Here is a 26,831-nt window from a genome sequence, read left to right as displayed (position 1 = left end):
GTGCAAACTTAAAAAAATTGTGGAAACGTATTTTACATCCCGTAGGAATAAATGGAGGTATCTCGAAAATATCGTAATGTGAAGACAATAACAACATGAATTACCAAAAAAAAAACGGGTTTTTTTTTGGTAATTCATTCCAAGATCTGAGAAGTTGAAATTTTTGCTATATAACTAAGCTATTTATCTCTCTAAAAAGTCATTTTTATAATGGAAATTGCATTACACTTTCATCATTATCATATGCTCCATTATAAGAATCAATTTTGAATGTCTTTGTGATATTTATCTAAAGCACATTTCTGGAGGTCACTACCATAAAACAATGTGCACTTTCCGGTTTATTGGATTTTTCTGTTAGCGCAATCTATTATAAATGGGTAGTAAACTTGATCTTTTTGCATTTGCGATAATACAGATAACGGGAATTCTGTGGGTTTTTATGTTATGGTATTACGGTGAAATGAGTTCCCATTCACTGAAATCTTCAATCATATAAAAAATTTTCATTATAGTCTTCTCAATAAGAAGACTATAATGAAAGCACCACATCAACAGCACAGTAACTGAATCAGACTTCAGATTCATAGTTCATAGAACAACCAGTTCTAGCATTCAGCTCATGGCGAATCAAAATGCAGCATTCACACGCATCACAGTATATCTCATTCATTAGATCTCTTTATCTAACACATTGTACTTTAGTAAGAAACGTTCAAGTTTCATTACGAAATTTATATTTTTGTTTTTAAATAAATTTTTAAAGAAATCTATTAATTTTAATGATTACTATTAATATATATTTTTAGTAGCAATAGGTAAAATAGATATTTCTCCCTCCCCTTTGATTATGCCATTGTTTCATAATATTAGGTGTATAAATTTAATGATTTTCTATTATGACATTTAGAAAAAGTACTGGAACGTCATTTTCTATTATGACATTTAGAAAAAGTACTGGAACGTCATTCCGGCACCACTGGCTGGCAGTGTTAGGAAACAAAACAAAATTGATTTAGAAAAGAAGATGATTAAAAAGTATGAAGCAGGACAAAGTTTGTCATCTATTGCACAAAATTAGATCTCACTACTTCAACAGTGAATACTATTTTAAGGGACAGTGCGCATATAAAAGAACATGTTAAAGGATCAATGCATTTAAGATCAACAGGAATCACAAAACAGCATTCAGGTGCTATATCGAAGATGGAAAAGCTACACTGGGGTGCAAAACGTAAGGACCAACACTATTTCTATTTCACAAAATCAAACGAAACAGCCTGTGGTGATTTGCATAACTGTGGCCGTTCCATAAAAAGCTGGTGCACATGCAAAAATTTGAATCGTGATGAGAGGGCTCACATAAACAGATGAAAGCAGCAGTTATGTGCAAATTACTGAATGGTGAGCACGATTGTTGCAGACATTCGATTGGTTCCATACAGTGTTACAGACAATGAAATGGCCAATAGACAATGTCTGGATGACTTTACCCAGGGTCGAATAATTGGGAAGGTCGAAGTGCAAGGAGTGTGGCTGCAGAGTCCAGTATCGCCAATTGCATTTGCCTTCAGAACGGCAGGTACAGCTGTTCAAAGGACCAGTGGTGGTTGTCCACGAAAAACAACGCCCAATTATGACCACTATATACTCCTAGAGGCCAAGAGGGACCACCAGTCAGCAGGATCCACTGCAAACCAGCTGTACATGATGCGGGATATCGTGATTTACTGTGGCCAGATGACTCCACAAAGGTTGACTGTTTGCCTGACGGCCAGTACACTGTGTCCCTTTAACACCTGCCGATCAGAGACACCGTTTACAGTGGTGCATTAAACACAAGGACTGGACAGCAGCGCAATGGAGTAAGGTACTCTTTACTGATGAGAGTTGATTCAGTCTCAGCAGCGATTCTGGACATCAGCTAATCTGGTGAGAGCTAATCAAACATCACTAAAAGGATCGATATGGTAGTCGAGGGTTCAAAAAGCAAAAGCAAGAAGTATTTATGAAGATATTAAGGATAAGTACGGTGAACCCCAAGCCAAGTTTATGGCAAACAATGGGTGGTTTAATAGGTTCAAGCATCACACTAGTTTCCAAAACATTAAAGTATGCTGTGAACTCGCCAGTGCCGATTCTGCAGCTGCAGAGAAATTTTGTGATGTGTTGGAAAAAACCCCTTCTAAATCTCTACAGCCCTCAACTTCTGCAGTGGTGTGCTCATCAGCTGGAGAGTTAATTCTGACAACAATGCTCGAAAGGTAAAACTTGCTGACGTTATCCCTGTCTTCTCTATCTTTTTGTAATTTTATAATTTTGAAATTTTTGTAATTTTGTGCACTTTTGTAATTGTAATTTTTCCTGTGCATAAGATAAAAAAATTGAATAAACAATTCTATTTACATGTTCGTCGAACATTTATTTTTTTCTTCAATCAAATTTGCAAGTGCTGCCTAAGCATTTAGGGAAATTCCGACTTAAGTAGAGTTCCATGGAGTGCAACTCTTATATAAGTCAGGGAGTGGCTGTATAAATGGATATATGAGTGTGGACATATCAGCACAAGTAGGTCTTAATGTAATAACCTGTATACATTTTTGGTTCTATGAGTGTCTGCTGGTAATTCCCAGGAATTACCCTAAACCCTGCCAGTGACATCAAGGCAGAAAGGACACAAATTGCCATTCAACTGAATCAAATATGGCAAACAAACCGAATGGAAGCAAGAAACCAGAGGTGCTGTCACCGGAAAGTTTCTGCTTCAGGTGGCTAGATTAGCCCTAAGCCACCTAAGTGGTATGCTCCAGGACTGTTAACAACATATTTATTGACTGGTCATGGATCTCTCAATGCCAAACTGGCTTCCATGAGACTGACCGATGACCCCCACTGTACCTGTGGTGAAAGTGAGGATTGGGCGCATGTCCTGTATGACTGTACAATTTATGAAAACCAAAGAAACCTGCTTATTACAGAAATTGGTCCCCTTCCTAGGTGCCAAGAGCACCTATATATAATGGTGATCCTTTATAAGGCCTTTACCAACTTTGCACAAAAAGCATTTGAAATCAGGAGAGACTTGCAAAGACAGGCACTGCAACCAATCCCTGTACCAAATCCACAGTTCATTAACTAAATCAGCCCATGCACAGAGAATGACAAGATTAACTGCACATGATCACCTGAAATGAAGAAACATACCAGACAAGACTGTCAAACTTGACTCCTCCCCCTATAGGCCCCCAAACCAATTGTTGGGGCACCTCAGAGGCAGGAAAAAAACAACCTGAATGGGAATAAGGGCAGGGGTCCTGCCCCATCATAGCACAAGTCCTAAAACCAACTTGAATAAACATTCCTAAATTTACCAAATAGGACCACCAGGAGGCTAAATGGTGCCTACAGCCAGGGCTACTGCTCAGCTGAAGAATAACAGTAAGCTGAGAGTCACTGTGAATGTGCAAGTCTAAATGCTAGAAGTGAGTAGATGCTTGTTTGTTTGGTTTTTAGGAGCATTAGCAACTAAGGCCATATTGCTATGGGGATATGCGGTAGTCATTCCCTGACCTTTCCGCATCCTCCGTATTTGGTGGTCACAGGCTCGAAACCCGATCAGTGAGTAGATGCATGGCTATGAGTAAATTATTTGAAAGACTGAGTATTGTGATGAATGTGAGTAACTGACTGTCTGGCGAATGTGAGTAACTGACTGTCTGGCGAATGTGAGTGATTGATTGTTAAATTGATAAATGATTAAATTGAATTGCAAAAAAATTAATTAATAACTGAAATTAAATTTATAAATGCTAAATTGATTGATTGATTAGCAACCTCTCTCAGCTGAAGAATAACAGTAAGCTGAAAGTCACTGTGGTATCCTTGTGTGAATGAGCAAGTCTGAATGCTAGGAAGTGAGTAGATGCAGGGCTCTGAGAATGATTTAAAGACTCAAGTATTATGGTGAATGTGAATGACTGATTGTTAAATTGATAAATGATTAAATTAAACTGCTAAAATTCTAAATTAAATAACTCAAATAATTAAATTTATAAATTCATTGATTGATAAATGATCTCTGAGCTGAATAATAACAGCAAGTCGAGAGTCACTGGGGTATCCTTGTGTGAATGAGCAAGTCCAAATGCTAGGAAGTGAGTAGATGTATGACTGTGAGTAAATGATTTGGAAGAATGAGTATTGTGGTGAATGCGAGTGATTGATTGTTGTGGTGAATGCGAGTGACTGAATGCTGTGGTGAATATGAGTGATTGAATGTTCTGGTGAAAGTGAGTGACTAGTGGGGTAAATGTGGAAGCCTGAACAGTTGTGGTGAGTGTGAAAGACTAAATGTTGTGGGGAATATGAAAGACTGAATATGTCTGAATGAGAACGGCTGGGTGTTGTGGTGAATGGGAAATTGAGTTGAGTGAGTCAACAAATGAATGTGTGGATGAATAAATGACTGAGTGCATTACTGGATGAATGTTGAAGTGCAAGAGTGAAAATAAGAGTATGACTGACTGAAATTGACTAATCAAATGAACTGAATCAAAGAACACAAGTAATAAAAAGTAAAATTGTGAATAATATATGGCATAAAAGGAACTTTTACCCCATTATATTAAGGCCACATAAATTTGTGAATGTCTAGTAATTTGACCAATTACTTTAATTCGTTATTCTCTCATATAGGCCAGATTAAATGATGATGGTTACTGATTATTACATTTGCCATATTGACTGCATACCCCCATCCCTCTGGTATAAAAGAGATGGATGAATGAACAAACCAAAAAAAAAAAAAAAAATTGTAAAAGGGTAAAATATATAAAATGTGTGTTGTCTATAAAATGTAAGAAAAAACTACAAAATCTAAAGTGTACGAAAAAGTTTTAAAAAAAATTTAAATGTAAGAAAAAAGTATAAAATAGAAAATATAAGTAAAAACTATAAAAAGTAAAATTGTGTGAATGTTGAGTGAATGAAAGTTATTATTAATTGCATATTCTATCTTAGCACTGGAGTGACTGATGGCTGTGGAGGACCTCAGGGGCATCATGGATAACCATGATGATGAAAAGCTGACACCATGCTGCAGCTTTTCCTAGCTGGGAAAGGTGTGGTGTGAGATGCTGACACTGGCCATTATGGTAACTCCAGGCCAGTGTGGGACAGAGCTGCAAAAGCATGCTCCACCATAGAGGTCTCTTTCCCTATGTTCTTTTATTCCTACTGCCTGGGATGGTTGAATCTCCTTCCCCACCCTGTGTGGCCCTTATTCCACTTTCGCCTGAGCATGGGACAGCGTCCTATGAAATGTAACCTGCTAAATGGACACTATAGCCTAAAGAGAAGGAAATCTTGGACAGGACTAGTTCCCATGAAGGACGTATTACCCAGACACTGGACACACATGCAGCTCGCTGCTGCAGGCTATCTTGGCGACCAAATTGGGCTCCCTTGCCTGGTTTACTTTTAATCCTTCCTAAGAGGGGTGGAGTAGGTTGGCTGGTTGGGTTTTATTGGTGCATTAGCAACTAAGGCTATAATGTGCAGTGGGGTGGGTGATGACCTTACTGTCTCCTTCCCTCCTCATTACCCCTCTCTTCCCTGATAGGGCATGCCCCACTGGCAAAACTGGGGTCATTTCCCTATTGACCCTATACTTCTATCTTTCCCCCAGTCTTCAGTTACTCTCACTATACCCCACAGCGTACATCCTACACAATCCAAATTTAAATTCCAAATTCAATGCTACAATCGGGTATCACTTTCAACTACAAACCTCATTAGTGTCTCATCCCCTAGAATTGCATGCGTGTTTTTTTTTTTGTTTTTTTTTAGGTCCTAGCCACTGAAATCTCAGGAAACTAGGTGGCAGGGCCACTGCCAGAGTAAAATATTAGACTACTGGGTACCTGGTCTGCCTTCACAGGGCTCTGTGTGGGCAACATTGGGACCCACTAGGGGCCCAGCAGCTAAATGGCCAGAAGAACAATGGTACAAAACACAACATATACAAAATCTATACACTTTTAAATGTCTGGCCTTTACAGTGAACTGTTACACCCACAATGAAAGCAACACAGAGATGGGAAAAACCCCTGGTGCTGTTAGACACAAATACACTATACATATTATGTCAATTAGACACAAATACACTATACATATTATGTCTTGAGCTGGGTGAGAAATAAGTCCACTTAATTTGCAAAAAAAAAAAAAATTGTATGCGAGTGCTATTCTATTCAAGGTACTGTACTGAGTGGGATAAGTGTGTGAAAATGGGGAATGAATGAGAATGTCCTATAAATGTCAACTATTGTACTCTGAACATGCATATTAAGAAAAAAAAAAAAAAAAAAAAAAACACCGAATTAACTATTCTTACAGGTTAAGCTATATAAATATGAATGAATGTCAGGTTGTTACCTGTGTAAACTATGTGGCAATGGAATAAATTTGGTTAATATATTAAAAAAAAAAAAGTTTAGGTGGCACCTGTGTCCTGTCCAATGTTATATAATCATAAACATAATAACAAATGTGTGAGAGAGCATAATGTGTTGTTGTAAACACATTAAAAAAAAATGTATGTGATTGTGAAAATATAAGTATGACAGGTGTACAATTGGGCTGAGTGCTTTTAAAGTGCTTGTTGTTCTAACAGGCCCCCCCTAATTTGAGTAGAGTTGGGGCAACATTAGGAAACCCCAGGGCTGGCCTTAGGCCGATTGGACCCAATCGGGCCCCGCGTTTGACAGAAAAATTAAAATTAGACAAAAAAAGGAAAAAAAGAATAGATTTAAAAAAAAAGAGATAAATAAAAAGAAAAAAGAGAAGGAAAAAGTTTTTTTTTTTTAAGTTAGGGCTGCTGTGAAACCCGAAACAATGACTATTTTCACACGTTTAGAAAATATGATTAGTATTTTATTAATGAGTACAAAGGACGCAGACAAAAATAATGTTATTATTATTATTTATTATTATTTTTTTTAATTCATAATATGTGAACAGCAAATTCAGTATAATTTATAAAGGTGTGGAAATTTTAGCCATTGTCTAAGTAATTATCTCAAGGCCAGTGTTTACACATCCCTTGAAATACAAAAGTAATTAATTTTCACACATGTATACTCCACTTTAGGTATGGGTCAGACATAAGGTGGGGTTTACATGTATGAAAATTAATTACTTTTGTCTGGCTCCTACTGTATGGCCAAGTAGCCCCTCTTGCCCTGCCGAACGCATCGCTATAAAGTTGTATTGTAATGTTGGTGTGTTTTTATTTGAATAATTGTGCTCCTTATTGTGTAAGTAAGTAAAATTTATATTATTCTTCATTTTATTTATTGAGTTGGAGCTAGAACGTGACAAAAACCCAGTGGCATAACTATTGGAGGAGAACTTGAAAGGGGCCCCGTGAAATTTGGAAGACAGATTCATGATTTTCATTCATAAACGAGCACGTTTTTTAAATTAAATGTAATCCATTCTTATCAACCCAGCGACTGGTCACCACCCAAGTATTGTTTAGACTGATTCCAAGCTTATAGAATTATTAGTATATAAAAGATAGTCTTAAAATATTCAGCTATATAATATAAAGTATACATCACAGTCCAATTTTATTTTAGTGTTGGTGAATTTACATTTTTTGTGTGTGCATGCCCTGATCGTTGTCAGAGGGGATATGTTTTATTTTACAATACACAAATTTGTTGCATAACAGTCTGGCTATGGACAGTGTTGTCGTTTTTAACACCGATTGCACTAGATTTGGCTTTCTTCTTTTTTTTTCATCTGAAACGAAAAACTGAAAGGACTAGGAATGAGTTATTACTATGCTAACAAGAGACACATTTCAATCACGGTTTGTTTTTTTTTTTTTTTTTTTGGTAGTTGTTGGCGCATCGGCTTCTGTGGCCATAATGCACCTCCCGAGGTTTTTGCAGTACTTTGATCCAAGCCCGAGGCGGGATTCGAACCCGCGACCTTTGGGTTGCCAGGCAGGCACTTTACCCACCTGGCTAGCCCGGTCGGCTACGGTTTGTTTGATCCTTATGTATGGCATTCTGAACCTGACCAATGTATTGGGAGGGACCCTTCCCGTAATTAGTGTTTATTCCGCTTATTACCTCTGTGCACTTGAAAATGTATACATTTTCAAGCGCAGAGAGGTAAAAAGCAATGACCACGCAGAGTAAAGCATCTACAAAGCATCGTTTCATTAAGTTTATGGTTTTGAGATTTTCGTTTGCCATTTTCACAACATTCTACTCTTGTCTATTGCTCTGTTTCTATACAGCCAACAAGACACGGACTTCGTTACTGGCCGTGAATAATACATTTTATAACTGTTTTATATGTACTGTATCTGTTCTGTTCTGTTCTCGTTTGTGGCAGGAAAATTTGTTGCAATGTTAATTGAAGGAGTAGCTTGGGAAAAGAGAGTGGGAAATAAAACAAAAAAATTCAGCCAATCACAGAGATTTTCATTTGCTTTATTGGCAGAAAAAGTTCTGCAGCTCTTATCAAGCATCATGTACCATTCTGTGATTCTACATTTTCAAGTGCAGTGAATCTACATTTTTAAGTTTCTCAGAACATTAAAAAATTTACTCATTACCACCATTTTTTTTCCAACTTCTGATAGAAAGGCTGAAGATGTAAGTAAATTTATTATTCCAGTTTTCATTAGTTTTCAGTTTTCATTCACAAATTGTGGATTCATAATTTATGAATGTGGGCCATTCAAAATTATGAATGCTGTTGTCTAGTTTTAATACTAATATATGTTACTCATTGCTGTAGATTCATTTATTTATTTATTTTACTACTCTTTGCATTCTGTTGCAATTTGACAGAACGATTTGATTTTATTACTCTGGTGTCAGTAATTTTTTTTTTTTTTTATTGAAAATTTGTTGAAGGATCATTTACAGTTCAGAGAAAGATATAATATGAATTTCAAAAATCTATTTTTCTTGTCTGCACTTTTTTTTGCACTTGGTGAACAATGAATGTGCACCACTGAATAGAGAAGTATGCATTGATTTGCTTTGTGCACAATGCAATGCCAACTTTGAAGTGATTCTGTAATAAGTGAATTTATTATTCCAGTTTCCATAAGTTTACATTATGGACATTCACAAATTATGAATGGTCCATGATGTCGCCGATCGTCAAACGTTGCATAGTTTGTAATATGGCTAATAATATTATAATTATTAGCCGTATGGTGCAATGAAGCCTGAGGCTTAAGCTGCACCAGCCAAAAAAAAAAAAAAATTCCCAAGTTATCCTGAGAGAGAGAGAGAGAGAGAGAGAGAGAGAGAGAGAGAGAGAGAGAGAGAAAGAAAAAAAATCAGAAGTAGAAAGGAATCACCAAGAAAGAGAAGAATAAAGATATTCAGCTCAGAACATTTGGTGTGCCAAACCCATACTCACCAAATGTGAGCCCCTGGGGTTAATATGTTACTAATTGCTGTAGATTTATTTTATTTATTTTAATTTTTTTTTATCTACTCTCTGTCTGCGTGGGCAGCACAGTGGTATCGTCACCATCCTTTCCCCACACCGGGTGGAAAAGGCCTGAGTTCGAATCCCGTCGATATCAGCCATCAGGAACAGGGCCAGATTAAGGTATTCCTGCACCCCGAGCAGAAACATTATTTCGGCGTCATTTGCATATCCTAGAAATCTGGGTAAAGGCGCCGACTCCAAGCTATAATCAGCTTCTAAAAAACAAACTATTATTTTTAAGCCACCCGAATAATTAAATTCATCTGCTGTGCTGCGTCTCTTATGTCTGTTAATTTTGTGTGTTCTATGGTCGATTTGTCTGTTTTACTGGACGAAAAACCCCAGATTCTCGGGGGGGGAAACCTTGCTATCTACACCTGAGACCGACTAACTCAGCCACAGAGTGAAAAAAAAAGCCCATTAAAGTTACTCGCATCATTGGCAGGATTCAAATCCAGGCCTTTTTCACCTGGTGTGGGGAGGACGGTGACGATATCACTGTGCTACCCACGCAGACTATGTTGGTGCCATAGAACTTGTGACAGAATTGGAAGTATCTCCAGAATTTCGCACAGGAAGATTACAAAAAAGAAAGAGGCAATTCAATTACCAGCCTGATGATGAACGTATAAAAAATCTTAAGGAAGCTTACAAGATAAACTACTTTAATAAAATCGCAGACAAGGCTTTGCAGTCTCTAGAGTCATGTTTCTAGCAGTTAATAAAACATACTAATCTTTTTTTTAGTGTCTTGGGTAAATTTCTAAGAATTCCAAAGGACGAGTTAAGAAAACACGCTGCAGATTTATAAATTGCACTTTCAGATGCTAAAATCATTGAGGGCAACGGATTGTGAATTGGTGAAGTCTTGATGTATTGATGGCCATATGCTAGTGCAGGAAATGGAAGCACTGAAACCAATTTCTCCAGAATCGTGCTTCGAAAATCCTTTAAATATTTTACAATTTCTCGCAAACTAATGAGAGAGCCACTGGATTTTCGACTCTATTGATAACACTAAGAATATTTTTAACGATTCCAGTAACTGTAGCGTCTGGGGAAAGAAGCTTTTCCCAATTAAAGTTTATTAAAACTTCATTAATCAAATAATAAATATTTAAATTATCAATTATATAAACTATTTAATTAATAAATTATTTAACTGAAACATATCTAAGGTCGATAATGCTTCAAGAGAGACTCACCAGCCTTGCTATTGTATCCACTGAATGAGAAGAAGCAAGGAATTTAAATTTTGAGAAAGCCTTCAAAGATTTTACCAATAAATGGGCAAGAAAAGTATCCTTGTGATTAGTTTTGTTTATATTGTCAACATTTCTGGTCAATTGTTAACAAATTGTAATAATATAAAAATAATGAACAATTATTAATAGTTTTAGTTTTTCATTTTTTCATTATTTAAAAATATTGAAGGATTAATATTGAATTTTTCAAGGGGCACTGCTGGCATGCTCCAATCGGGCCTGGAATTTGCTAAGGCCGACACTGGAAAACCCCCTACCTTGTTGATGTCATGCCCCTTAATCATATCAAGCTCTGTAAGTAACCCCACACTGGCTAGGCCAGTGTAGGGTTCCTTACAGAGAAGCATTGCATGTCCACAGTGCAACCTCCTTTTCCACTTGGGCACTCAGGCCCTATGTCGACTGGCACCAGATGGCAGCTGCAATACTCGGAAACTTGTTACAAAGGCAAGTTTATTCTGCTGTGAGAATTAAGACCATTGTATTACTGATGCAGTTTAAATCCTAGTGTTGGCTACTCCCTGGTGGCAAAGTGACCTAGAGTCTCTATGCCATCACAGAGAAGAAAGGTGGAGATGGCCTTGGAGCCGCCATGATACACACACACAGCCCTATATGGAAAAGGAGAAAATGAAAACCAAGATAAGTTTTCGAAGATATAATATAACTAAAGCTACTTTTGAAAGCAGTGCTGCAAAACAGAGAGGGTACTCTTGATCTAGTTATCAGCAGTGATCATTCGTGTATTAAGAATTTGCAGATAAAGGAACCACTAGGTGGCAGTGATCACAGTGTACTGATGTGGGATTTACTTAAAGATATAATTACTATTAGGGGTAAAGGAAAGGGTTTTTGCTTTCAATGTTACCAACAGTAAATTCTAAGTGGGAAGCATTCAATGAATTAATCGTGGAAACCACTAAAAGTTTCATACCTATTAAGAAATATTGTTCAAGGTTTAGGCCTAAATGGTTATCAAATGAACTAATGAGACTCGTGACAGAGAAGAAAAATGCATGAGATGCATATAAATTATCAAGCGACTCAGAAGCCTATTGCAGATATAAGCTACTCTGTAATCAGGTCACAAAGGAGGTTACGCAGGCAAAGGCAGATTACGAGAAATCTTTGGCAAAGGATGCTAAGAAAAACAGCAAGGATTTCTTTATTTATATAAACTCTAAAAGGAAGGGGGATGAATCTAATTGGTCCACTTGATATCGATGGTTCAAGTGTTGATGATCCTGCTCACATAGCAAACAAACTGAATGAGTATTATGCATCCACATTCACAAATGAGGAGTTATTAAGGTTTGAAAATGGCAGAAGGTTATCAAATTGTAGCAGGGTGCTTAATGATTTTGTAATAACTGAGAGCAAAGTGGAGGAGAAATTGATGAAGTTAAAAATAAGAAAGACACCTGTGGTGGATGGGATCTATCCAGTTATATTAAAGGAGGCAGCAAAGCAACTAAGCAAACCCTTAGCCATAATTATGAGAGCATCCTTGGACTGAGGGGAGGTCCCCACGGCCTGAAGATGTGCAAATGTATCCCCAATTGACAAAGGGGGATCGAAAGGTGACACGGGTAATTACAGACCAGTTAGTTTAACTTCTGTTCCAGGTAAAATAATGGAGTTGCTGGTTACAGATACAATGCAGTATCATCTAGACAAGACTGCAGCAATAATTCAGACACAGCATGGGTTTGTTAAGGGAAAGCCTTTTCTGACAAATTTGATAGGATATTATGATGTGATTACAAAGGAACTGGATGCAAAAAATAATTTTGATATCATATATTTGGATTTCACGAAAGCTTTTGACACTGTTGTGCATGGAAGACTACTGTACAAATTAGAGCAGAATGGTATTAAGGGTAAGCTGGTACAATGGATAAAAGGATGCTTGAGTGGGAGAAGACAGAGGGTGGTAATCAATAGGTGCTGCTCTTTGTGGACTAATGTTATTAGTGGAGTCCCGCAGGGTTCGGTGTTGGGTCCACTGTTATATTTTGTATATTTATCAATGATATTGATGAAGGTATATCAGGCTTAGTGTCGATGTTTGCAGATGATACAAAGGTTGACAGGGTTGTTAATGACAATAATGGCAGTGTGCTACTGCAACAGGATCTAGAAAATTTGGGCAGATGGGCTAAGAAGTGGCAACTGAAGTTTAACCTTGACAAATGCAAAGTACTGCATATGGGTAGAAGACCATAACCCCAGAGATACGTACCAACTGTGTGGTACTAAACTTAAGGTGGTAGAAAATGAAAAAAACCTGGGAGTAATTGTGCATTCAGATATGAAGTTTTTTGAGCAATGTAGACAGGCTGCCAGGACAGGTCATGGGGTTTTGCAATGATATACAGGAATTTTGCTAGCAGAGAAAAGGAGGCGATTGTCCCTCTGTATAAGGCAATGGTCAGGCCACGCCTTGAGTACTACGTACAGGTCTGGAGGCCTCATTTTAGGAAGGATGAAGATTTGCTTGAGTGTGTACAGAGAGGGGCAACAAGATTGGTAAGGGGAATGAAGGGATCCACTTACCAAGAGAGGCTTAAGTTCTGCAAATTGCAGTGGCTGGAGACTAGGCACATGCGCGGTGATTTGATTGAGGTGTATAAAGCCTTGAATGGATTGAGCACGCTGAATTCTGATGGGATCCTTCCACTTGTTCAGATTACGAACCTAAGGGAACATAGATTCAAATTAAGAAAAGCCAGATGTAGAATAGATGTGCGGAAATTTGCCTTTAGCCAGCGGGTGGCTAATTGCTGCAACAAACTTCCATCTGTCGTTGTGAAGTTGATGGGTTAAATAAATTTAAGGATGAACTGGACAGCCATTGGGAGGGAATGGTGTGATTTTTTTTTTTTTTTTTTGGCTGTGCTGCATAAGCTCATACACTTGCTTTCTTGCATCACATGCCACTACTACTACTGCTACCAGGGAAATTTGTTACAAAAGTTTATTCTGCTGTCAGAATTAGCATTAGCAAAGGCACATGATGCAAGAAAGAGAGCTTACATAGCATCAGCCAAAAAAAAACCACACCCTTCTCATTTCACCCATCCATTTGCTCTAAATATTTGTCTAGTTCTGCCTTGAATCTATTTAGGCTATCAACTTCTACAAGGACAGATGGAAGTTTGTTCCAGCAATCAACCACCCGCTGGCTAAAGGCAAACTTCTGCACATCCATCCTACAATTGTCTTTCTTCAATTTGAATTTATGCTGTCTCAGATGATTATTCTCAGCAAGAAGAATACCATCAGCACTGAGCATGCTCAAACGATTCAAGGCTTTATACACCTCAATAAGATCACCTCGCAGGTGCCTAGTCTCCATACACTGTAATTTGCAAAATTTAAGCCTTTCTTCGTAAGAGCAACAATTTGTTACATTCACTAATCTTGTTGCCCTTCTCTGTACTCATTCCAGCAGCTCTACATCCTTCTTGAAATGAGGCCTCCAGACCTATATACAGTACTCAAGGTGTGGCCTGACCATTGCCTTATACAAGGGAATAATCACCTCCTTATCCCTGCTAGAAAAATACCTGTATATCATTGATAAGACACCATGAGCTACTCTTGCAGCCCATCTGCACTGCTCAGAAAACTTCATATCTGCTGCACAATTACCCCCAGGTCCTTTTCATTCTCTACCATTGTAAGTGTAGTACCACAGAGTTGATACGTTGCTCTGGGGTTACTGTTTCCCATATGTAGTACATTACATTTGTCACCTCTCAGCCCATCTACTCAACCTCTCCAGATCCTGTTGCAGCAGCATAGCATCAGTAGTGTCCTTAACAACCCTGCCAACCTTTGTATTGTCTGCAAACTTGGACATTAAGCTTGATATACCATCATCATTATCATTTATAAATACAGAAAACAATAATGTACCCAACACTGAACCCTGAGGGACGCCACTAATAACATTAGTCCACAATGAGCAACCACTGATCTCTGTCTTCTCCCCCTCAACCATCCCTTTATCCATAGCAGCAATTTGCCTCCAATGCCACACTGCTCCAATTTGTGCAGCAGTCTTCCATGTGCAACAGTATCAAAAGCCTTTCTAAAATCCAAATATATAATATCAAAATTATTCCCTGCATCCAGTTCTTTTGTGACTGTATCATAGTATCCAATCAAATTGGTCAGGCAAGATTTTCCCTTAACAAAACCATGCTGTGTCCGAGCTATAACTGAAGTCTTGTCTAGATGATCCTGCAGTGCTTCTTTAACCAGTGCCTCCATTAATTTTCCTGGAACAGAAGTTAAACTCAAATGTCTATAATCACTTGTGTCAGCCTTTGATCCTCCTTTGTGAATTGGGGCCACATTTACACATCTCCAGTCTATGGGTCCAAAGAAGCTCTCATAATTATGTCTAAGGGTTTGCTTACTTCCTTTGCTGCCTCCTATAATATAACTGGATAGATCCCATCTGCCCCAGGTGCCTTTTTTATGTTTATCCTCAACAATTTCTCCTCCACTTTCCTCTCAGTTATTACAAAATCATCTAGCTCACTGGCAAGAGTTTAACTCACCTCTGGCATTTCCCTCCTTGAATAACTCCTCACGGGTGAATGTAGATGCAAAATACTCATTTAGTTTGTTAGCCACTTGAGCAGGATAATCAACAGTTGGACCATCGATATCCAGTGGACCAATCTGATTCATCCCTTTCCTTCTAGAGTTTACATAGGTAAAGAACTCTTTTCTGATTTTCTTTGCATCCTTTGCCAAAGGTTTCTCATAATCTGCCTTTGCCTGCCTAATCTCCTTTGTGACTTGGTTACAGATCAGCTTATAGCTATCATAGGCTTCCATGTCACCCATTAATTTATATGTATACCATGCATTTTTCTTCTCTGCAATATGTCTCATTAGTTCATCTGACATCCATTTAGGCCCAAACCTTAAACAATATTTCTTAGTTGGTAAGTAAATCCTAGTAGAGAGTCTTATAATGGGGGATTTTAATTTCCCAGATATTTTACTGGAATTTGTGGGTTGGTCACTCACACACTAGCAAGGTTTTTGTGGGTTTATTTGATGATTGTTTTCTACATCAGCATGTTCGGGAGGCAACTACAGGGAGTAATAAGTTCTTTGAATGCTTCCCATTTTGAATTTACAATTGGTAACATCATCAGTTGGTCCCACTACATAGAATTTAAATACTGTCTCAGACCACCGTAGTCACCTTTACAAAAGCAAAAACCCTTCGCTTTACTTTACCCGATGGTAGTTAACTCTTTGAGTAAATCCCACTTCAGCACACTGTGATCACTGCCACCTAGTCGTTCCTTTATCTGCAGATTCTTAATGCATGACCATAAAGGCCATTGTATTATTGATACAGTTTAAATCCTGCTGCTGCTTGCAAAAACAGATGAATGGACAAGTCATTGTCAATGTTTACAGATATAAATAAGTTGAGTTGTTTTGATTAACATTTACTGAAATGTGTTCCACAAAATCTGCTTAACCACCAGGTATACGTCTCTAAAATCTTGCACTTAATCCCCAAGAGTACCGGATTTTAAAGGGATCAGTAGAATTTTTTTTGCAGGATACATGTTTGGTTCTGGCTGATTTTCGGGCAATTCAATACTGGGATCAAAGTGTGTTGTTCATATTGTTTGCCTGTAATTTTATAAAACTGATAGTAATAAAAACTTAATAAATTTGATGCTAAAGTTTGCTGATGATACAAATGTTGAGAAGGTCGTATAAGAAAAGTATCCTGCATCAACCAGACCTACATTAATTATTCCGCTAGTCTGAAAATTTACATTTAAATAACTTGAAATAAAAGCACTTTTTCTGTTTTGAATTTATTATTACTAATAGACTCTAACAATCATATATTTCACAGATTTTCTCCTCTGTTCCTTCAGTGACAAAATTAAAAACAAGATGGCTTATCTGTTTTTCTTAAATTATTAATTTTTGTACTTCAATCACCTTTATTTTTAATCTTAATTTTGCTTTTAATATTAATATTTTAATATAATACTAATCCAATCAAAGTGTCAACAAAATTAATGAAAATAATAAAAGTAAAATGAATTAAAAATTAAGGTAACTGAAAATTACAAATTAATAATTTAAGAAAATTATCAGATTAACCATCCCATTTTTAGTTTTGTAGCCACTGAAGAAATGGAGAAAATTTTTACAAAACACATGATTGTCAGACTATCAGTAACAAATAAATTCTAAACCCTATGCATGTGAAGTGCTTTTATTTCAAGCAATTTGTTCAGAATAACCTATGCAACATGCCATTTAAGCATAATATTAATGACAATTGAAGTGCATATTGGGAAATGAAATGCTCTAACATTTGGATAACAGTAATTTCGGATCATCATATTACTCTCTCAACAACAAAATTAAGCAACAGCCAAATCTTCCAAAAACAAAATTAATAGTGGCAAATGATGTAATAAAGCAAGCTTAAACAGCACCAGCCAAAAAAAAAAATGGTATCATCACTTCCACAGGGGCTCACATCTGGTGAGTATGGGCTTGGCACACCCAGGGTCCTGAGCTGGATATCATCATTCTTCTCTTTCTTGGTGATTTCCTTCTACTTTTCTCTCTCTCTCTCTCTCTCTCTCTCTCTCTCAGGGCGGTAACTCAGAAATTTTTTTTTTTTTTTTGGCTGGTGCAGCATAAGCCTCAGATTTCTTTGCACCATATGGCTAATAATAATAATAATATCAACTGTCCATCCCTCTAACAATTTGTCTAGTTCTTCCATGAATTTATTCAAGCTATTCACTTCCACAACACCAGATGGAAGTCTGTTCAAGCAGTCAACCACCGCTGGCTGAAAGCAAATTTCTACACATCTATTTAACCAACCTCAATTTGAATTTATGCCCCCTCATGTGCATAGTCTGAACAAGAAGCAAGATGCTATCAGCAATGTGCTTATTGAATCCATTCAAAGCGTGAAAACACCTCAATCAGATTTCCTTGCAGGTGCTTAGCCTCCAGATGCTGCAATTTGCAGAACTTAAGCCCATCCTGATAAGAGCACCATTTTGATCACCTCACTAAAGTCTTGCAGCTGTTCCAACAGATCCACATTATCCCTAAAATGAGAGAGGATGTGGATCCTCCAGACCTGTCTGCAGTTCTCAAGGTGTGGCCTCGCCATTGCCTTAATACAATAGTTAAATTATTAGTAATATAATCACCTACCTATCCCTGCTAAAAAAAATTCCTGTATATCATTGACAAAACTATATGAGTTGTCCTCCTAGCAGCACTTCATCTCCATGTCTTTTTTAAACTTCAATTGCCACTTCTCAGTCCATCTGCCTAATTTTTCCAAATCCTGTTGCAGTAGCATAATTTGATTAATGTCATTAATCGAACCTTTGTATTATCTGCAAACTTAAACATTTAGCCTAATATAAAAGTAAAGTAAAAAAAATATATGTCTTCATTAATAAATATAGAAAACAACAACAGGCCCAGCACTGAACCCTGGGAACTCCACTAATAACAAAGGACCAAGAAGGGCAATGTCCATTGATAACCACTGTTTGTCTTCTCCCACTGAACCATCTCCTTATCCATAGCTGTAATTGGGTAATCTGAAGAATTTTTTTAAGATTAAACAGACTGTCAGCCCAGCACATAATGTTTTATCAATAATCTACCAAAATTTGACTTAACAGGGGCAAAGAAGTGTTCATTCCAACATACAGAGCTTTGTTTAGACACCTTGAGGACTACAGTGGCAGGCAAAAAAACTGCATCACCTTAAAAAAAAAGTAACAACTGTACTGAAACGTATAAGATAATGTTTGATTACAGTCATTTTGTCTGTCACAAAGCAAAGGTATTGCATCAGACAGTAATTGCATGTATTGCATCAGCTGTTTCTATAAATATGGCACTGGAAGGGTATACAAGCTCATTAGTATCCTGTCTTGCAGAGGTGTAAGCATGGCTCCATATGTTCAGTTGACATCAAGGAAAAAATGTGTAACTGTTGCTCTGTCCCAGGAAGAGCTTTCTACGTGTGCTATCACTGATACAATAGGCTGCCACCAGTCAACAGTATCCCGGGTGCTGAAATTAAAGTGTGAAACCGGTGATGTGAAGAGACGACCTGGTTCAAGCCATAAGAGAATGACTACGTCTTCCCAAGATCGATATTTGAAAGAGCTAGTCTTCGTAATCACCATGCTAGTGCTCCTGATCTAAAACTAGACTTTGAGATGGCCTCTAGTGTTGAAACAAGTGCACAAACTATCCAAAGACAGCTTTTGTAATGTGGTCTCCATGCCTAACGTTGGTAACGGCCAAAGAAGAAGCGTCTTGTGACCGAACAAATGAGGAAGTGACTTGCTTGGACTAAAATGCATGTTTCGTGAACAAAAGAGCAATGAGACACCGTCATCTTTTCTGACAAATCGAAATTACCTACATGGCTCAGATGGGAAGCGATATATCAGAAGATGAAAATCAGAGGCATACTATCCTGACTGCATAACACCTACTGTAAAGTTCCCTGCCAGTCAGATGGTCTGGGGAGGCATAACAAGCAAAGGGGTGGGGCGAATTAAGTTTATTAACGGAACAGTGAATGCAGAAACCTACTCTGCTATCTTGGAGGAGTGCCTGAAACCCGTTATTAGAGACCACCACACAGACTTCCAAAACTGCATTTTTCAACAGGACTCAGCAACTTGCTACACAGCAATATTGGTAAATTTATGCTATTTAGATTTATAAGATACTTACACCAACATTTTCCCTCGTTTTTCTCCCTTTAGGTGCAGTGATACCTCAGAAATGCTGGCATTACAGCACTGGACTGTCCCAGCAACATTCCACATTTGAACCCTATTGAAAATTGCTGGTACATGTCATATAAAATTGCTCAGAAGAAGCCAACAAGATTCAGCTGCAGGAGCGCACTGATTTTGTGTGGTACCACGAAATTGGGTAACCATATATCCACACTCTATGCCAGATTATTGCAAGGCTGTAATTGCAGAGGAGGAACAAAAATATAATGAGGACTTATTTTGCTGATTTACAGTACATAATACTATTAAGTTAACTAGCCATTTCAGTTTATACACATAAATGCAAAAAAATTTGTTTGGTTGTCATGGTTGCCATTTGCATGATTTCTCACATTTCCATTAATTACACATTTTACCCTTTAGGAAGATATTTATGGCAATTAGGTATATCAGGTGGGGTCTTTTTATTGGATTTCATTCATAGAGATATATATCCTATCTAACAAATGCATTTCGAACATTTCTGCGACCCACAATGCAGCCCAAAACATATTTTCAAAATTCACATGTGATGCAGTTTTTTTTTTTGTTCGCCACTGTACATACCGGTTTGGATTCCCATTTCCGAAAGTATTATTGGTAGGGCTGCAAAAGGCAACAAAATTAGCAATCCTATTGGAGTGGACTTCGGCTGAATGGATACATCTTGAGGCTAGGCACCTGTGAGGGACCTTTATTAGGATATTTAAGATTTTGAAAGGCTTCAGTAAATTAATGCAGTTATATCTTTTTCCTTCCGAGTGTGGCACAAATTAAGGCATATATTTAAATTAAGGAAGGTCAACTATAGGTTACAGATATTTTTTTTTTTTTTTTTTTACTAAAGGCCATTAACTGTTAAAACAAAGTACCACATCATTTTGTACAACTTCAGGAATTAGGAGTGGATAGACATTTCATGAAACCAGGTGACGTGCCTTTTTTTTTTTTTTTTTTTTACACCTGCTGAATAAGCCTTGGTTCTATCCATTGGTTCATCTTTAAATTGGGCATAATATATACTTACAGCAACAGCTGCCGGTCCCTTTAAATTCAGTATTCGAGAGGTTAATAGAACCATACTGATAAAGTGAAATATTGATTGCAAATTTGCCAGAGGATATTTATCAAATCACAGAAATGGTCTTTAATATCTAGGCCACTGCCAGTCCTATACGCAATCGACTAATTCAGATACATACATTACTATATATATATTGTACGTAACAAGTACCATCCAAACTAAAACAACATATTAATATCACTGAAGGTTACAAGGATGCGACGGGAAAAATGAGACTTATTTGACTAATTTTCCCTAAGTTAGTTCAAATATTCCCCGTATTTTTTTTTTTTTTTTTGGCTTATCTTTACAAATTAGACTTGGCTTATCTTTACAAATTAGAGAATAAAGTACGATTAAAGGTTTTTCAGTGCAAAATTCCCGAAGATGCGTTGATATGCATAAATAAATGCGAGAAGAAAGAAAATCAACAGACTTAAAAAGCATATGCAGATATAGAGTACAGCGAGAGTTCACTAAATCACTAGAGTTCACTCAATGATTAAAGAATACAAAATGTACTAAAAGAAAATATTAACTACATAATATCAGTGTAGATACACCATAGTTTACCCATAAATTTAAACTACATATGTGTAATATGAAAGGCATCGTTTTAATTGTATCTCATATTGTGGCAGCCTTCACGAGATACCAGGTATTACACTACTTTGAAGTAACGCACCTGTAGAGAAGTCCACTGTTATTTATTCTCAGTGGATACCACCAACCAAACGGCACCGTTTCAAAGCTATTGGCCTATCATCGGTGGGTGGGCAGGTACCCTGGTAATGCAACATGCCATAACAGTTGATGTACAGATATCTGTACATCAACTGTACATGCCATAACAGTTGATGTACAGATATCTGTACACCATTTGGCATCTCTCATATTGTGGAATCACTTCGCAACTGTGATGGTATGTTGCACTACTAGGGCACCTGCCCACCCACCGATTATAGGACAACAGATTTGAAACAGTGCCGTCTGGGTGGTGGTATCCACTGAGAATAAATAACAGTAGATTTCTCTATACAGGAGCGTTACTTATTCAAAGTAGTGCAATACTTGATATCTCGTTGTGAAGGCAGCCATAATATGAGATACAATTATGGATGTCAAATGGATAGTAGTCGCCTAAATGGATGTCAGCCAACTAATGAGACATGTGACAGAGAAGAAAAATGCATGGGATACATATAAATTAATGGGTGACATAGAAGCCTATGATAGATATAAGCTGGTCAGTGACCAAATGAGATTAGGCAGGCAAAGGCAGATTATGAGAAATCTTTGCCAAACGATGCAAAGAAAAACAGCAAAGAGTTCTTCAATTGTGTAAACTCTTGAAGGAAGGGGATGATTCAGCTTGGTCCACTGGATATCGATGGTTCAACTATAGATGATCCTGCTCAGGAAGCTAAATGAGTATTTAGCATCTACATTCACACGTGAGGAGTTATTCAGGGAGGGGTATGCCAGAGGTGAATTAAACTCTGGCAGTGAGCTAGATGATTTTTTAATAGCTGAAAACAAAGTGGAGGGGAAATTGTTGAAGGATAAACATAAGAAAGGCACCTAGGGTGGATGGGATCTCTCCAATTATATTAAAGGAGGCAGCGAAGGAAGTAAGCAAAACCCTTAGCCATAATTATGAGAGCTTTCTTCGACTCAGAGGGGTACCATGGACTGGAGCTGTGCAAATGTCACTCCAATTCATAAAGGATGAAAGGGCAACAAAAATAATTTTGTTGTTTTAGTTTAACTTCTGTTCCAGGGAAATTAATGGAGGCACTGGTTAAAGAAGCATTGCAGGATCATCTAGACAATACTTCAGTTATAGCTCGGACACAGCATGGTTTTGTTAAGGGAAAATCTTGCCTGACCAATTTGATTGGATACTATGATGCAGTCACAAAAGAACTGGATGCAGGGAATAACTTTGATATCATATATTTGGATCTTAGAAAGGCTTTTCATACTGTTGCACATGAACGACTGCTGCACAAATTGGACAATGTGGCATTGGAGGCAAATTGCTGCTATGGAGAAAGGGATGGTTGAGCGGGGGAAGACAGAGAGTGGTAATCAATGGACACTACTCTTCGTGGATTAATGTTATTAGTGTAGTCTCTCAGGTATCAGTGTTGGATCAACTGTTATTTTCTGTATTTATTAATGATATTGTCGATGGTATCTCAGGCTTAATGTCCAAGTTTGCAGACGATACCAGGGTTGGCATGGATATTAGGACACTAATGACAATACGCTGCTGCAACAGGAGTTAGAAAAGTTGAGCACATGAGCTGAGAGGTGGAAACTGAAGTTTAACATTGACAACTGTAAAGTACTGCATATGGGAAGCAGTAACCTCAGAGTAACCTACAAATGTGTGCTATTACCATGACAGTGGTAGAGAATGAAAAGGACCTATGGGTAATTGTGCAGGCAGATATGAAGTTTTCTGAGCAGTGCAGACGGTCTGTAAGAGTAGCTCATGGTGTCTTTCCAGTGATATACAGGAATATTTCTAGCAGGGATAAGGAGGTGATATCCCCTTGTATAAGGTAATGGTCTGGCCACACCTTGAGTACTGTATGCAGGAATGGAGACCTCAATTTAGGAAGGATGTAGAGCTACTGGAGCGAGTGCAGAGGAGGGCAACAAGATTAGTGAATGGAACAAACGGTTGTCTTACGAAGAAAGACTTAAATTTTGCAAATTACAGTTTCTGGAGACTAGACTAGTTAGTTAGTTAATTCGTTTCTAGGAGCATTAACAACTAAGGCCATATTACTCCTGGAATATGCGGTGGTTATTCCCTGACCTTTCCGCATCCTCAGTATTTAGTGATCATGGGCTCGAACCCCGGTCTAATTAAGAAGCAGGTGCTACACACTGCTGCTCCTGCCCACCAGGCTACGAGGCACCTCAGGAGACTAAGCACCTGTGAGATGATCTGATTGAGTCTTGAATGGTTTGAGCAGGATTAATGCTGATGGGATTCTTCCTCTAGCTCAGAATAATCGCCTGAGAAGGCATAAATTCAAATTGAGGAAAGACAGTTGTAGGATAGGTGTGCGGAAGTTTGCCTTTTCACCAGCGTGTGGTTTATTAATGGAAAAACCTTCCATTTGTCGTGGTAGCAGTTGATAGCTTAAACAGATTCAAGTCAGAAATATTTGGAGCAAGTGGATGGGTGAAATTAGAAGGGTTTTTTTTGGGCTGATAATATAAGCTTGCTCTCTTCTATCATGTGCCTTTACTAATGCTAATTTAATACTTATTCAAAGTAGTGCAATACCTGGTATCTCGTTCTGAAGGCAGCCACAATATGAGACGCAATTAAAACGGTGATCCATACTACACACGTAGTTGAAATTTATGGGTAAACTATGGTGAATCTACACCGATATTATGTAGTTAATTATTTAAAAACCCATATATATAATTATACCTGGGGAATTTCATTATTTTATTATTACTGTTATTGTTGCTCTTATATTATTTCTCCCTGATTGAGGGTTCCACCTCGTGACGGGTATTCTACCAAGTACACAGGCTGGCTGTTGTTATGTCTGGTGTTACTGTTGGTCAAGGAAATCTCTGACTATCCAACAGGTGCTCAGGATTGCTACTTTCTGGAGTTCCTTGTAGGTGTTCGCTGGGAGACCTATTGCTGCTAGGCTGCTATGTAGGGTTTTGGGCACCATACCTTTAGCTACTATTATCATTATTATTATTGTTGCTCTTATATTATATCTCCCTGATTGGGGGATGCCACTCCGTGACGGGTACTGCTACCAAGTACACAGGGTAGTTGTAATGTCTGGTGTTACTGTTGGTAGAGGAAATCTCTGACTGACCTACAGGTGTTCAAAATTGCGACTTTCTGCAGTTCTTTGTAGGTGTTCTCTGGGACCTATTGCTGCTAGGCTGCAATGTAGAATCTTTGGCACCATACCAGTGATTGACACGATGATCGGGATAGTCGATACTTCTTGCATATGTCACATCGCCTTGACTTCATGTCTCACGTTCGTGTACATCCTAATTTTTCCCCTCGTGGGTTTTCTGGACATTGCTAGTGTTGGGCACCACTATGTCAATCAGGTAGATAGCCTTTACCATCTTGTCCACAAGGGTTATGTCCCGTCTGTTCTGCGGGATGGTCTTATCCGATTTTATGGTGAAGTCCCAGTACATTTATTATTATTTATTATTTTTTAGGGTTTCCTGTAATTAAATACATTAACCCGTATTTGTGTCTGTAAATTGCGTATGTTCTATGGTTGATTTGCCTGTTTTGCTGGACAAAAAAACCCCAGTTACTGGGGAGAAAAACCTTGCTATCTATGCCTGAGACCAACTAACTCAGCCACGGAGTGAAAAAAACCCATTAAAGTTCCTCGCGTCATCGACGGGATTCGAACCCAGGCCTTTTCCACCCGGTGTGGGAAGAACGGTGACGATACCACTGTGCTACCGGCGCAGACAAGTCCCAGTACAGCTTGTGGGTTCGGGTCTCTAGTACTGCCTGGCGTTCGTACTTGTAGTATGGTACACTTTCTTTGGTCAACTGGTATTTCCTCGCTAGCTTCTGATGTATGATCCTGGCTACCTGGTTGTGTCTATTAGTGTACTCATTCTGGTTGATCCCCTACCAACCCGCGGATCGTTTCTGAGGATCGTTTCTGAGGACAGGTGGCATTGTCGACATATGTCATCTGATTTTTCGGGTTCCTTTGCGATGTATTTTCTATAGTTTCTGGTGTTGATTACCTGGTCTTGGATGGCCAGCATGAATCCTTCAGTCTCGGAGAAGAGCGTCCCACTTGTGAGCCATGCATTGGAAGCAATGTTATCGATATGATCTTGATGTCGGTTATTGTAGTGTCTGCAATTGAGTGTCTTTGCACATCTTTCTAACTTCGTTTCTTCTGCCATCTGGGGTGGGTGGGGTTCCTCGTTTAGGTTGAGTGGGGTATACCACTTATCTATCTTCCTTATCACCTGGTGTGCTGTGTTTTTTTCTCGAAGTAATCGTTCAGGATAATTATCGTTGTTTTCTGTTGCTCATCAGGTCTATCAGGCCCCTTCCTCCCTCTTTCCGAGCTATGTTAGTCTCTCCATTGTTGACTTCGGGTGGTGTTGGAGGCTCTTGGTCATCATTGTCGTTGTCTTTCCCGTGATATCTTCTAGCTTGGTGTTAGTGTGAAAAGGCAAATAATTTCATTTTTTTTAGCCCTTTTACTTGCTTTCAAGAAGTAATTTCGCCTCATAGTGGCTGATATTTTTTTTCACGGTCTGTACAACAAAGAAATAGCGTCATTTCGACGGAGCTTACAAACTTTTACTTTCGTTTTCAATCACCCCAGGGGTGCAGTCGCCGTAACGGAACACCACAGTGACGTCACCCGTTCTCCTGTGAGCGGACAAGAGCGTCGATCACCTAAGAACAGAGTAGATTGTTATACGAGTGAAAATTAGCAGGACAAGACACAGCATGTCTTGTGTAACAAGACCTTTATAAACATATTAGCTTCGACACTCCGTGCATGGTACAATATCCATTTAATCCCCCCCCCATAGTTGACTCGTGAGAACAAAACAATTCTTAGGGAGCTCAGAGAGGGGATGCAGAGATATATATATTTGAGAAGGGGAAAAATAGAGGGGACACACACAGTTAACTTTGCGCGAGACATAACTGAAGAAAAGAGCAGTGATAGTTTTGGCCGATTTTTGTCATTGTGTGAAGACGAGGTAAATTAATAATTACTAGGGAAAAGATGAGAAAAGAACCATATTGATGTCTGATACAGATTTCCTCCCCCCAACACCGACGCGGTGCAGAATATTTTCGGGTAAGTCAACCCTTATTGTTTAATAACAAACTATATTAAATTACCCAAAAGTTGAACCTACTGTATGCATACGTTTTAATGCATTTATAAGACATCTTTCCTCACATATATATATAAATATACCCCGACAATTGTATTATTTTCTTAGAATCAGTTTAATTGATAATGCAACTTATTAATTTAATTGTCAAATATTAGTTACACTATTAAGTTAATATAATTCCCTGTTCTAGTATTTGAACAGTGTTATGTTATGACGAAC

General features: G+C 38.1%; 1 protein-coding gene across 2 annotated transcripts in view; it reads right to left on the bottom strand.

Moving 5' to 3' along the window:
- Window positions 1-26,831, bottom strand: part of LOC150081946 (putative pyruvate dehydrogenase E1 component subunit alpha, mitochondrial) — a 253,559-nt gene that overhangs the window by 215,998 nt on the left and 10,730 nt on the right. The window contains exon 1 of one of the 2 annotated variants that reach the window (XM_090378998.1): window positions 20,664-20,884. The exons of the other annotated variant lie outside the window; for it this stretch is intronic. Within the exon in view, the coding sequence (XP_090235124.1) occupies window positions 20,664-20,717 (54 nt within the window). The 5' untranslated portion in view covers window positions 20,718-20,884. Of the gene's footprint in view, window positions 1-20,663; window positions 20,885-26,831 lie in introns of those variants that run through there. 2 annotated transcript variants of the gene reach the window in all.

The sequence above is a fragment of the Mastigoproctus giganteus genome, chromosome 8 (genome assembly GCF_048544385.1).
Source record: "Mastigoproctus giganteus isolate SK-2022 chromosome 8, ASM4854438v1, whole genome shotgun sequence".
Lineage (NCBI taxonomy): Eukaryota > Metazoa > Arthropoda > Arachnida > Uropygi > Thelyphonidae > Mastigoproctus > Mastigoproctus giganteus.
The sequence above is the reverse complement of the archived record's forward strand: the minus strand, read 5'-3'. Positions and strand labels throughout refer to the sequence as shown.